This window comes from Strigops habroptila, chromosome Z (assembly GCF_004027225.2).
Source record: "Strigops habroptila isolate Jane chromosome Z, bStrHab1.2.pri, whole genome shotgun sequence".
Lineage (NCBI taxonomy): Eukaryota > Metazoa > Chordata > Aves > Psittaciformes > Psittacidae > Strigops > Strigops habroptila.
Genome location: NC_044302.2, coordinates 75,891,156 through 75,903,760, shown reverse-complemented (window position 1 = coordinate 75,903,760; position 12,605 = coordinate 75,891,156). Strand labels below are relative to the sequence as shown.

General features: G+C 40.3%; 1 protein-coding gene across 7 annotated transcripts in view; it reads left to right on the top strand.

Annotated features, from left to right (window-relative positions):
* ANKRD31 (ankyrin repeat domain 31) overlaps nucleotides 1-12,605 on the top strand; it is a 69,092-nt gene that overhangs the window by 2,691 nt on the left and 53,796 nt on the right. For all 7 annotated transcript variants that reach the window (XM_030512423.1, XM_030512420.1, XM_030512422.1 and 4 more), the window contains exons 3-5: nucleotides 80-159; nucleotides 3,864-3,910; nucleotides 4,550-4,644. In XM_030512423.1, the coding sequence (XP_030368283.1) occupies nucleotides 80-159; nucleotides 3,864-3,910; nucleotides 4,550-4,644 (222 nt within the window). The remainder of the gene's footprint in view (nucleotides 1-79; nucleotides 160-3,863; nucleotides 3,911-4,549; nucleotides 4,645-12,605) is intronic.

Below are 12,605 nucleotides of genomic sequence, written 5' to 3'. Positions count from 1 at the left end.
AGAACTTCCTTTAATTATATCTCACAGCCTCATCCCTACAGTTACTGTAATTTTCTTGTTTGTTTGTTTGTTTTCCTAGGAATTGCTTCTCCAGAAATCTGTTTTATACCGAAATTTTCTGATCACACATATAGTCAGAAGCAACAACAGATAAATCCAGTAAGTATAGAAATTATATGTATCCTGCTACACATATCTAACTATTAATTGTTAATAAACTCACTGGGGCTCACATTCTTTATGTGCGAAAGAGCCTGGTGGTTTGCAGCTGAAATGAATTTTATGTCAAGACATTTGTCACATGTGTAGCACATTGTCTCCAGGAATGTATCAAAGTCTCCTCCCTGCTATTTCATGAGGGTATATATGAGGAACAAGCCCATGACAAAGATGAAGAAGTTGTGGAGGACAGGCTTTTTAGTATGTTCCCTTCAGGAGCTGAAGGGCAACTATCTGGGTTAACCATGCGAGAATACACCTTCGGTTACTCATTATGAGATTAGCTGTGATCCATTGATTGGACCATAGTTTCTTTAAAAAAGATAATAATCTGAAATGCAGAATAAAATGTCTGCTTGCATAACGATGAGGTAATTCTGCTCTGTGGATAATTCTGCATTCGCTATCCTGCTAATTAGCCTATCTTTCAGTATGCTTGCCATGTTTGGTATCTAGTCCGTAAACTCCTGTTCAGTTGAGCAATCAGCTTTCCTCCTGCATAGGACACACACATGAAACAATTAGAAATAAACAGGTTTCTACTCTGTAACTGAGATTGTTTTAAAACCTGTGACTGTTAGACTGTCTTTAGTGCTGTGGATTCACCAGTCCAAAGACCACTACCTATCCTTTTTCCAGTACGAGAAGAGTTTTTGAAAGAATGCTATTCTATAATAGCATTGTAGTATTGCAAATAAATTTCTCTCAAGTGACAGCATGGGAAATAGCGAATAAATCAAAAAGAAGCTATTATTTCAAAGGCTTTTTCCGTAAGTCTGTTTTGCTGCTTACATGTCCCAGGCTTGTCTTGACTGAAGTTTATCATGGTTTTCAAAGGACAGGGGGAGTGAGGGAAGTGCCCATTTACGCTCTCTTTTTCTCCTCTGGGAGTATGACTATCTGCTGCCTAACCTAAGTCTTTGGCTTTATGGGTGTCACCAGAGTAGCCAGTTTGCAATCCCGGAAAGGCATTCTTCCAAGTCTAAGAACAAATCCCCTGTCCGCCAAAGGAAAAGTCGTAAAAGCAAAGAAACCTACTACTTTTCACCAAATAGTTTGGGTAACTCACAATTTTTATTTTTTTTTTCCTGTGAGACCTGTATAGCATGCCACTGGCAGGTTGGTTATGCACAGCATGGGGACGATACAAAATTTAAATCTTCACTGAATATTGTAAGGAACTGTATTGGCCTTTCATCCCTGATACTTGCATGCGTAGATTGCACCAGTGTGGCTCTTCAACCACAGAAAAGGACCTGCGGGTGTTGGTCAACACCCGGCTGAAGATGAGCCAGCTTGTACCCAGGCAGCCCAGAAGGCCAAGGGCATCCTGGCCTGTATCAGAAATAGCGTGGCCAGCAGGGCCAGGGAAGTAATCGTGGCCGCACCTGAAATACTGTGTTCAGTTCTGGACCCCTCACTACAAGAGAGATATTGAGGTGCTGGAGCAGGGCCAGAGAAGGGCAACGAAGCTGGTGAAGGGTTTGGAGCACAAGTGTGATGAGGAACGGCTGAGGGAACTGGGGTGGTTTAGCCTGGAAAAAAGGAAGCTCAGGGAGGACCTCACCTGCTCTACAACTACCTGAAAGGATTGTGGGGGTTGGTCTCTTCTCCCAAGTAACAAGTGATAGGATAAGAGGAAATGGCCTCAAGTTTTGCCAGGGGAGGTTTAGATTGGATATTAGGAAGAACTTCACGAAAAGGGTTGTCAAGCTCGAGCAGGCTGCCCAGGGAAGTGGTTGAGTGACCATCACTGGATGTACTTATAAGACATGTAGATGTGGCACTTAGGGACATGGTTCAGTGGTGGACTTGGCTGTGTTATGTTTATGGTTGGACTCAGTGATCATAAAGGTCTTTTGCAACCTAAATTGTTCTGTGTAAGAGATTGTAAGTAAGACTTTTCTCCCACCAGAGATGCAGTAGATATACAAACAGATTTTGTAGGATTCAGGTTCTGTCCAACTGACAAGTCGTTGCCATTATCTGTTAACCCCCTATTCCATGGCGTGTTCAGGCAAGCCTCATGATGCAGGTTTGCGCTTTCATGTTTTTCAGGGTCTTTTTTTTTACTTGCCCAGTTTGGTCAGGTGCACCTAAAGTTGTTTGGTGGCACTTAGGGCTTTTAAGCATCAGTCTTTTTTGGAGCACATCTGGAGTCCCCTCAGATAGTTGGCTGTATTAGTAAGTGCTCAAATGAGAAAAATAATTTTGAGTTTTATAGGAATTTCCTTGCCAAAAGCAAGAGAACAGCACAAAAGACTGTTCCAAATACTTGCAGTCCATGGCCACAAATACTATTTGTGTAACTTTCATGACTTGAGAAGACCTCTCAACCTATCAGCAATACACTGATTTTGCTTAGAACCTGATTTTTTAGCAGACAAAATAGCTCCTCCTTCTTCTGAGATACACCAGTAGTTCATTGAACTCTAAGTCTGAGCAATGTTAGCTAGTCAAAGAGATTGAATAGTTGTTCTGCTCACCTCCTGACCTTGGTTGGTCTCTGAATAATATTCTGTGTAAATACCTGGGCTGATTCGTACAAAGGGTGTATTTAGCAAAGTCAGTAACTTTCTGCCAACTATACTATTGCAGTATTTTGGAACTAGATCAGTCTATAATTGTTGCACAGACTGTTTCTACAGAATCTGTTCTGTACCAGTGAGCCTTTTAGCAGTCCTTCTTACTGGGCTGTCTCGTCCTGTTGCCCTTCAGATCATTGCTAAGATAGTTGTTCTTACTGTGTTGCTAATATCTTGTGCAAGCCAAATAAGTCATTACTTTGTGTCCACACTAAGAGGTTCTTTCCCAGAGTTTTCCTGGTGCTGTGAATGTTCTCTGCGGTATGTCACTGATGTGTTTAAAATTGCAGCTCTTATGCTGATAGTTCCCTAGTCTTTGGCTCATCTGGAACAGAAGCGTTCTGCAGTTCACTTGCCTATTTTAATCATTCCTAGGTTGCCTTAGACTTTACATAAAGGCTTCTTTTTCCAGACTAGGGAAGATCATGTCCTTACGTACAGAGGCAAAAAAGCAAATGCGAGTTCCTTTTACTAAAGAGTTTGAGTTTGGCTCCTGCTGTGGCATTAGCTCTCTCCTTACCCACATGCGCTTCCATGCTCCTGCAGGTGGCAGCTCTGTCACTTACACCATGCTGATGTGGCAGCAAGTTGTAAGCAAAGTTCTTTAATTCTGCCTTTTCCACGGATATTGAGAGTTGTATACTGAACTCCACAGTGTCTGGAGTAGCACCCTGTCTTAATGAAAAGAGGGAATTGTTACAAAGAGAAGATTAAAACTGGGAGTTGAAATAAAAATGCTGTGGTTTTTTGTCTTTTGATGTATAAAACACCTAACGTTTAAAGCATTCGTGTCCTACTTGCATAGGTATGTTTTCTTCCTGGGTGAGTGCTGTCTTTCACAGTCTTTATCTATTTTTCAACATTTTTCTCAAATAGCACAAGGAAAAAAAAGATTGAAGTGGAATGGCTTTTTAATCTTATTAGTATGTATGTAAGGATTGGATCAAAAAATTCTGTTTCCCAACTCAGTTACAGAAGTATAAGCATGTAATAAAGCTGAGAAAATAAATAACAAAGTACTTTGTTTACTAGCTTGCTAATTTATTTTTTTTCATTCAGATACTTCAAGAGGCATACACATCTGACCAGTCTCAGTCTCTCCTGCAGTGAGTATAAGAGGTCACACAGGAAGTCCAGTCAGGTGGACTATAATTAAACTATTACATTCTAATTCCTTTTGTATGTTATTTTATTATAAATATTCTATTGTGAAGCAGTTTCCTTGTTTGCTTAGTGAAGCATCTATATCTATGTCAGTGGCAATTCTGTTTCCAGTATGGGTCAAACTGTACTTGTTTTTATTGGTGATATTACCTTCAATGGTATAAGGGTGTAATCAACAGGAATGACTGTAAACTACTCAGGGATTAGATGTTAGAAAAATAAATAAAAATTCGTAATAAATAATATTATAACTTTTGCTCTTAGAAGCTATGGAAGGATTTCAGCAGCAGATAAATTTATAATAGAAATACAGAAAGAACTAAAAAATAGGAAGGGCCATTTTTTCACTGAGAATGAGTGTACAAACATAGTTAGCTCCTCTTAGGAAATCTGGAAGTCTTTGTTGCTGTATGTGCTGGTAAAGAGAAGTATGCCTTAAAAATAATTTCAGTAGTTTCCACAAGTAATTTTAAGTACAAAACTGCATATATAAACGCAAAAGTACTGTAGAAATTGTCCTAAACTGAACAGATTCCAGTTCTTTCTGAATAAAAACTTTTTATTATATTATTTAATTCCAGGTGTTGGATAAAGTGTCCATCACTTACTGAAAATATTTCTAAGTCTGGTTCTTCACTGAATGCTGCAGTAGAGGGACACCAAAATAATTCTGTAGGTATGTTACATTTTGTACAAATCTGAAAGTTGCTGTAGCTGTGGCAAAATAATTTGAGAAGCTGAAGATGAGTATCCATGTAGGTTTGTTTAGGATCTGACTATATGTGGCCTTTACAACAGTTGTTTAGTTTTCACAGTTGTCTTGGACTACAAGTTATGCTCTTGTAAGTATTCTGTTGGGATTGTTTGAAGAAATAAATGTTTTTCCCAAGCCAGTGGTATATTTCCAGCTTAAAACTATTTCATTGCTTTTCTGGCAAAAGTTACAAGCCACATGGTAGGCAAGTGCCCTATGGATGTGTAAGGTAAACATGGATGTAACAGTCATTAAGGTTCTTACATGCTTCTTACCAACACATCCAAGACACAAAGGCATCTGTAAGAAAGGATAAATAAAAATGCTACTGATGATTCCCCAGATCTGTCTGTCGCCTGCTGCTACTTCAGTTGTACTTCTGTTTGTTCCTCTATGCTCCCAGCAAAGCAAGATTGACCTATGTGTTTTGCTGTCTCCCTATTTGAGCTAATTTTTGCAAACCCACTAGAAAATAATTCACTTTATTTCTGATTAGGAAATTCCCACTGAGTTATATGAATGTCAAAACGTGGTGATTGAAGCATGGGGGTTGGGATCAGCCCTTTTCAGAGGCAGTAAATTATTGGATTGTTTTAGTTGTACTGTCTAATTGCATTGTAATTACAGAGAGCAGGGAATAGGTCTCATCTTGGGGAATGGATGGCAATTCCATCTGCTGATTGTCTTTGGAAACATGGGCCTTTAAGCCGCAGTGCAGATATGTGACAAAATAGCCCTGGAATATATTCCAGTTGCTAACAGAGCCTAACTAGAAACGTTGTTGTCAATTTCACTTAGGGAACATGACTATATTAATTTTTAAAGTTTGAAACTTCAGCCTTAATCAGGAAATGCAGCCATTTTATTAGAGATGATGAGAACCTTCAGAAGTGGAAAATACAACTGAAATATTTTACTCTCCTAAATTTAGATATTGAATTGAATGGATTTCAGAAAGATTCAGAAGAAAAGGTTAGTGTATTTTTACCACTGAATGTATATAAAATATCATCTAATTGAATCAGCATTAGACCATATTTTACTAAAAAATCCCAGTTCTTTCATTTTCAAAAGCAAGCACACAGCTATAGAAACTGAAACCAAGTGCACTAGGTGAAAACAACTTAAGAGCTAATTTTTATTTCCTGCTTTTTGGGTAGGAACTGCAGTTATTAAGTTTACGAGGCACAAGGATAGAAGCATAGCAGTAACAGGGAAATAGGAAAGACATCACCATGACCCAGAATCTGTAAGGAAGCTAAAGTAATGAAGACTTTTGGTAGCTTAAAACTTTTTCCACCAGTGAAAGTTAGGGGAGAGATATTAGGAAAGTCTTTGAGGAGGAACAAATTATCTGTAAGTGTCCTTCTATTTGGGAGTAATGACTTGTGGCCAAAAATAGGTAGTACCAGTCTGTTTGATACACCTCTTTGGTAATTCTGAAGCTGCTCATGAGTGACAGGTTTCACTGCTGATGAGGTGAAAGTGAGGTAATAGCTTTGGAACTATCTTTTCCCCCATTTGGCAACTCTGCGATGTTACTTGTGTCTGCTTTGCAACCTCTGCATTGTTACCTCCTGTTGCTCCTCTGAGACACAATGCTGTCTGTGCTTTTTGATTCTAGTCTCAGTTCACCCTGACTGATTTATTGCTTTCAGGTCTGTTTGTGCTGGACAAAGAAACTCATTGAAATCTACTCTGATGCTATTTTTGCAGCGAAAAGTAACTGCTATTACCGAGTCCTACTGCAGTGTCATGGACAGTTTTGAGAATTTCTGTCCACTGGTGGCATCAGCTGCATGGGTCCTAGAGAAATGAGAGGCTCTTACTGGGTACATGTAATGCTTGCTGCCATCTGCAGCTTCTTAGGAAACCTCCCATTAACTTAGAGAGGATACCAGTTCCATTGTGTCTTCTTTGACATTCCAGCGTGGAGCAATTTACAGCAATATGCAGTGTAATTTTCTGCTGAAATCACAGCATTATGACTGTTCTAGCTAGACTGATAGTTTTGTATCTACAAATAAAAAGTTAGAATTATGTATAAATCAATTTTACTTTGTCAGGCGGGCTGATTAAGGTTGTGGAAAAAGCAGTACTTGCTAAAATTCACGAAAGACAAATTTAAGACCACTATGGCGAATTGTCCCTGTCTTGTAGCAAATGTGATTGATTACATGGTCAAGTACTCCTTGTCTTGGAACAAAGGGAAAAAATGAAATCCTCTAGGCTATTCCTTTTTGGAAGATACACTACCAGTATACAACTGTAATACCAAGTTTAGTAAATGAAGCATTCTCATTGTACAGAATTAGTTAAATAGAACAATATCAAAATGCCTTAAAACAAAGATTATCTACAATTAATAGCCTCTGGAGAATAGGCATATTGAGTGCGCTGAGGGTATCTCCAGAGAGGATATTTTAGGAGCCTGGACTAAGAAGGTTGGAAATGATCACTGCAGTGAGTTATTCTTTTTGCATATTGGTTGATGTTGGCACTAGCAAGATCTGAGTGCTGCAGGAAGACCTCTTGTGAGAGGAACCAATGGCTGTCGTAGACCTGTGTATACTGATTTGAAGAAAGGGCAAGACAGCCACCTTGACAACCAGGCAGTGAGTCACTGCGCATGTTAGTTTTGTGTACTTACAAGAGAAATTAATAAACTAATAATCTCTACATAGAAGTCCTGACAGCAGAAATGAGTCTTGCTGGCTTGTCTTGATTTTTACAATGTAGCAGCTTTATTATCTGTTGTGGTTAGTCTGTTACTAGTGGGTCCAGTACTATTCAACATCTTCATAAATGGTCTGGAAAAAGGAACAGAACGCATCCTCATCAGCTTCAGAGATGGTACTGGGAGGAGTGACTGATACAGCAGATAGTTGTGTTGCTGTTCAGAGGGATTTGAACAGGGTGGAGAACTGGACAGAGAAGAATCTCATGAAATTCCACAAGGGAAAATACGAAGTTCTACATCTGGGGAGGAACAACCTTGGATGCCAGTACACGTTGTGGACCAACTGGCTGGAAAGCAGCTCTGCAGAGAAAGACGTTGGGATCCTGGTGGAAAATAAGCAAACCATGAGCCAGTGACACACTCTTGTAGCAAAATATTCTGGGCTGCATAAGGAGGAGTGTTGCCAGCAAGTCAACGGAGGTGATCCACTCCTCAGAACTGGTAAGGCCACATTCAGCAAGCTATGTCCAGTTCTGGGTCCTCAGTACAAGAAAGATGCAGACACACTGGACTGTGTCCAGTGCAGAACTATGAAGAGAATTAAAAGATTGTTGCATCTGGTTCTCTAAGGCCTTTGACAGGGTTCCCAACAACATCCTTCTCTTTAAATTGGAGAGATCTGGGTTTAATGGGTGCACTGTTTGGTGGATGAGAAACTGGTTGGATGATCATATCCAGAAGGTGGTGGTCAATGGCTTGATGTCCAGATGGAGATCAGTAGAGACTCAGGAGTCTGTACTGGGACCAATACTGTTTAATACCTTCATCAGCAACATAGACAGTGGGATAGAGTGCACCCCCAGCAAGTTTGCAGATGACACCAAGCTAAGTTGTGTGGTTGACACCTGAGGGACAGGATGCCATCCAGAGGGACTTGGATAATCTTGAGAAGTGGATCCATGTGAACCCCATGAGGTTCAACAGGGCCAAGTGCAAGGTCCTGCACGATGTTCGGGGTGACCCCTGGTACCAGCACAGGCTGGGGAATGAAGGGATTGAGAGCAGCCCTGCCAAGGAGGACTTGGGAGTACTGGTTCTCATGAGACCCAACCTGGAGTTCTCTATTCAGCTCTGGAGTCCTCAGCCTATCAGAAAGACATGGACCTGTTGGAGTGAGTCCAGAGGATGGCCGCAAAGATGAAGAGGGATGGAACAGCTCTCCTGTGAAGACAGGCTGAGGAAGTTGGGGTTGTTCAGCCTGCAGAAGAGAAGGCTCCAGGGACATGTTACAGGGTACTCAAAGGGGGCTGATAAGAAAGATAGGGACAGACTTTTTAGTAGGGCCTGTTGCAGAGCTCAGTTTTAAACGAAAGGCCCCAGTTTTAAACTAAAGGAGAGTAGATCCAGACTAGATATAATGAAGATGTTTTTTACAATGAAGGTGGCGAAACACTGAAACAGGTTGCCCAGAGAGGTGGCAGATGCCGCATCCCTGAAAACAGTGAAGGTCAGATTGGCTGAGGCTCTGAGCAACCTGCTCTAGTTGAAGGTGACCCTGTTCATTGCAGGGAGGTTGGACTAGATGACCTTTGAAGGCCCCTTCTAACCCTTCTAACCCTTCTAAGATCATTCTATGATCTTTTGTATGAGGACAGGCCAAGAAAGCTAGAACTGTTCATGCTGGAGAAGAGAAGGCTCAAGGAGATCTTGCCAATGTGTATGAACACCTGACAGGAAGGAATGAAGATGAGGGAGCCGGACTTCTCAGTAATCCCTAGAGAGAATAGTCAATGGAAACAAAAAAGAAATACCATCTGAACACAAAAAACCCTCCACTTTTTAATTGTGAGTGTAGCCAAACACTGAAACAGGTTGCCCAGAAACCTTGTGCATTTTCACCTTATGTAGATACTCAGAACCTGACTGGATGTGGTCCTAGGCAACCTGCTGCAGTTGGCACTGCTTGGGCAACAGGGTTGGATTAGATGATCTCAAGAGGTCCTTTCCAGCCTTAACAGTTCTGTGGTTCTCTGTGCATTCCTCATGTCCCACTATATAGAAGTAATCTTTAGCTCAGCTGATAATGTTGATTCTTCTGACACCGTAACTCTTATAGTGATTCTCTTACATCTATGTATTGAAAGGCTGAATTCCTCTGCTGTTTTGGCTCCAAGCGAGCAGATAGAGGAGTCCACTTAACATTTCCACTCCATCCTTATTATTTATGCTTCAGTATTAGTCAGTCCAGTAACATTTGAAAGCCACAGTCTGTGACACCAAATAGCCACCAATTTCTCGATAACCTTTTAATTGCTCCCAAAACACGTGGGAAAAAAGTTCTTTGCGTGTCAGGGTTCACTGGGGTGACGCGAATGCAATGCCATCTGCTGGAACTGACAGGCTGGATTAAAGCTTGCTCCTGTAGTGCACAAGGAGAGGTGGATATCTAGGGCTTGGGTAAGCCTGGCTAGCTCGTTGGCCTTTATTGCAGTGAGTTTATTAACACAAAGTTTTTATATCCACAGACAGGTAAATTGGGGTGTTTTTTTTAATCGTTGAGAGCTGTGGTTGACTTCTCTGTCCACCTGGTTCATCTGGGGTGGTGTTCTGAATCAGCTGAGGCTGCCATTGACACTGGCCATGCTCAGCTGTTACCAGTGTGTGCTTACTGGGTAAGATGAGGAAATAAGAGATTCTGGGCTGATGCCAGAAGGTCAGCAGGATCTGTTCCTGGATTAAGGAGCACCTTGATTTGTATTTGTACTGGGAATAATTAACACATGAGGATAGTGGGATTTAAATCAAGGCTTTTGAAGTAGTGTGCTCAGTGGAAGAGATTCACAGATGACACGAGATAGTTGGCATTCAAACCCTAGAAAGAATTAACAGCCCTGTGCCTAAGAGATGCTTTTTTCTCTTTAGCATTCTTTCATAGGAACACCTTTTTAAAATCAGTTGCTTGAAACCCTTCTGGTGGAGGATGCACCTGAACCTGCATTTACAGCCATAGTGTTGGTATTTTACTGCTGATCTACTGACTAAGGGGTAATCCTGCTCCTCCTTTGAGTGAAACTTAAGTATATTCAGACCGTATTTACCAAACTAGGGCCCACAGGAGAGAGAACTTGCTGTTTTGGTCCAGTTCCCAGCTTGCTCAGCCTTGCTCCTTAAGCTCCTTTTCAACAGACAATTGAAGGTAGAGGGACCTTAGACTCTGGGGCTTTAATTGTCTTTATGGATAAGTGGCTGCTGAGGATAGGTTTTAGGGGAGGGAAGTTTTGACATTTATTATGTTCTGCAGATTTTAATTATTTGTACAGCAAATCCTACAGGATTAGTGCCAACAGAAGTGAGTGCTAAAGAAATTTATGCACCTGTAGTTGGATGGGGGTTTTGTGAACACCAGTCACATTTAAAGTGTTGGATTTCAGTTGGGATTTGGGTTTTTAGGATCTTGCAAAATTATTCATTTATGTCTGCCTGATACTTCTGCATTAATATAAATGTTTCACCTGCCCTTCAACAAAAGCATCAAACCCTTTTATTAGGAAATTTGTAATATGCATACAAGCTGTTTATACCATGGTTCTTCAAGTAAAGAAAGTCATGCCATTGTTTTTTTTTCCCAATTGTCTAAAGCCTGCACAAATTACAGAAGTAGGCCAAAAAGAAACTGTAATTCAATACAACAACGTAAGAAGTAGTCAGTACTTAAAAAAGAAAATTAGCTGCACAGGTACAAGTTAGGAAGTAGCAAACTGGGCAATAATTTTTCAACAAGAGTCAGGAATTTATAATGGCTTACAAACTGAATGTGAGTTAGTGCTGTCGGATTTCTGCCCTTTCTATTCTACTGTGTGTGAGCTTTTATCAAAATTACATTACCAGTGGTTAAAGGATTCTTGCAGTGCCCAGTATTGCCACTTGCTGGCAGCAGGAGTCTAAAAATGTATTGTTATCTATTTTCTTAAGGTCCAATATTACTAAGCAACAGCACTATTATATACAAATGTTATCTAGGAAAAAACATGGTTTAGTTCGGCTGAGGCATCCATTTTTCTGCAGAAGTATTTGGACCAGGGATAAAAAAACCCATGAAAAAGCTACTAATTGGTTTAAAAATGGGTGAACCTGTTGAAAGCAGCTCAAAGTATTAGAAAAACAGTAGTAGTATTACTTTTCCAAGAACAGTTATGGTTTTGTGGTTCTGTCTTCAGTGTGAAATCTCAAATGTGCAGCCTCCAAACATATGCCTAAAGTTTTGAACTGGAGCTTGTGGGGCAGAAATGCTCCATACCTGTCTGAGATCCACATAATCACATACTGAAACATCATATACTGTGTTTTACTAACTAGGCTTTTTATAGTATTGTGACTATGTTAACTTTCATTATTTCTGGGTGATACTTAATGCCTTTCTTTTGAAGCCCTTTAACACCCTCAGGTCGTTGGCAATGGCATGATATCTTTGACTTTATGAAAGAGTTAGTCTGTCTTACTCTGGATTTTCACTGCTAGGGAGGTCAACAGCTAAGGTGCTCTACTTTTGAAACTGAGACCTCATTCTAACCGTTGTTGAGAAATTGTATGAATTCTTAGGGAAGGCTATGAGTCTTGTAGTCTGCACAAAAATTGCAAACAAAATACGTGTATTTATATGGGTTACTTCTAAAGTGAATGTTAATTACGTGCTTTTTAGAAAGAGTTGTTCCATTGCTTCTTGTAAACATTTTTTCAAATGTTTAGATTTCACAGAAATTAAGTAATGAAGATCTCTCTCCAGAAGTGAGCGTTTGTCTAGATATGGAGGATATGATAATGGTTCCAAAGGAACAGACATCACAAGATACATTTCCACATGTTTTAGAAGATTGCCAGAGAACCTGCATGACCACTGCTGACGTGGATAACACAGTAAAAGAACATTCCCATAATGATGATACACATCTTTCACTGACGTCCGTAGGGAAGCTTTTCATGGAAGCATTCACTGAACTGAACATAGAGACTAGTGATCTTGAAATTACTGATTTGTTGGGATCCCTCAGTGATTCTGAGAATCTTAAAATGATAAACCCATTGCCTGACAATTTAGGTAATTTATTTTCCATTGATTCATCAGCAGATGAGAGCAGTGATGCACTGCCAGTAGAGCTTGTGACAGCTCTGAATGCCATGTCAGGATCTCCTATAGTGCCAGATG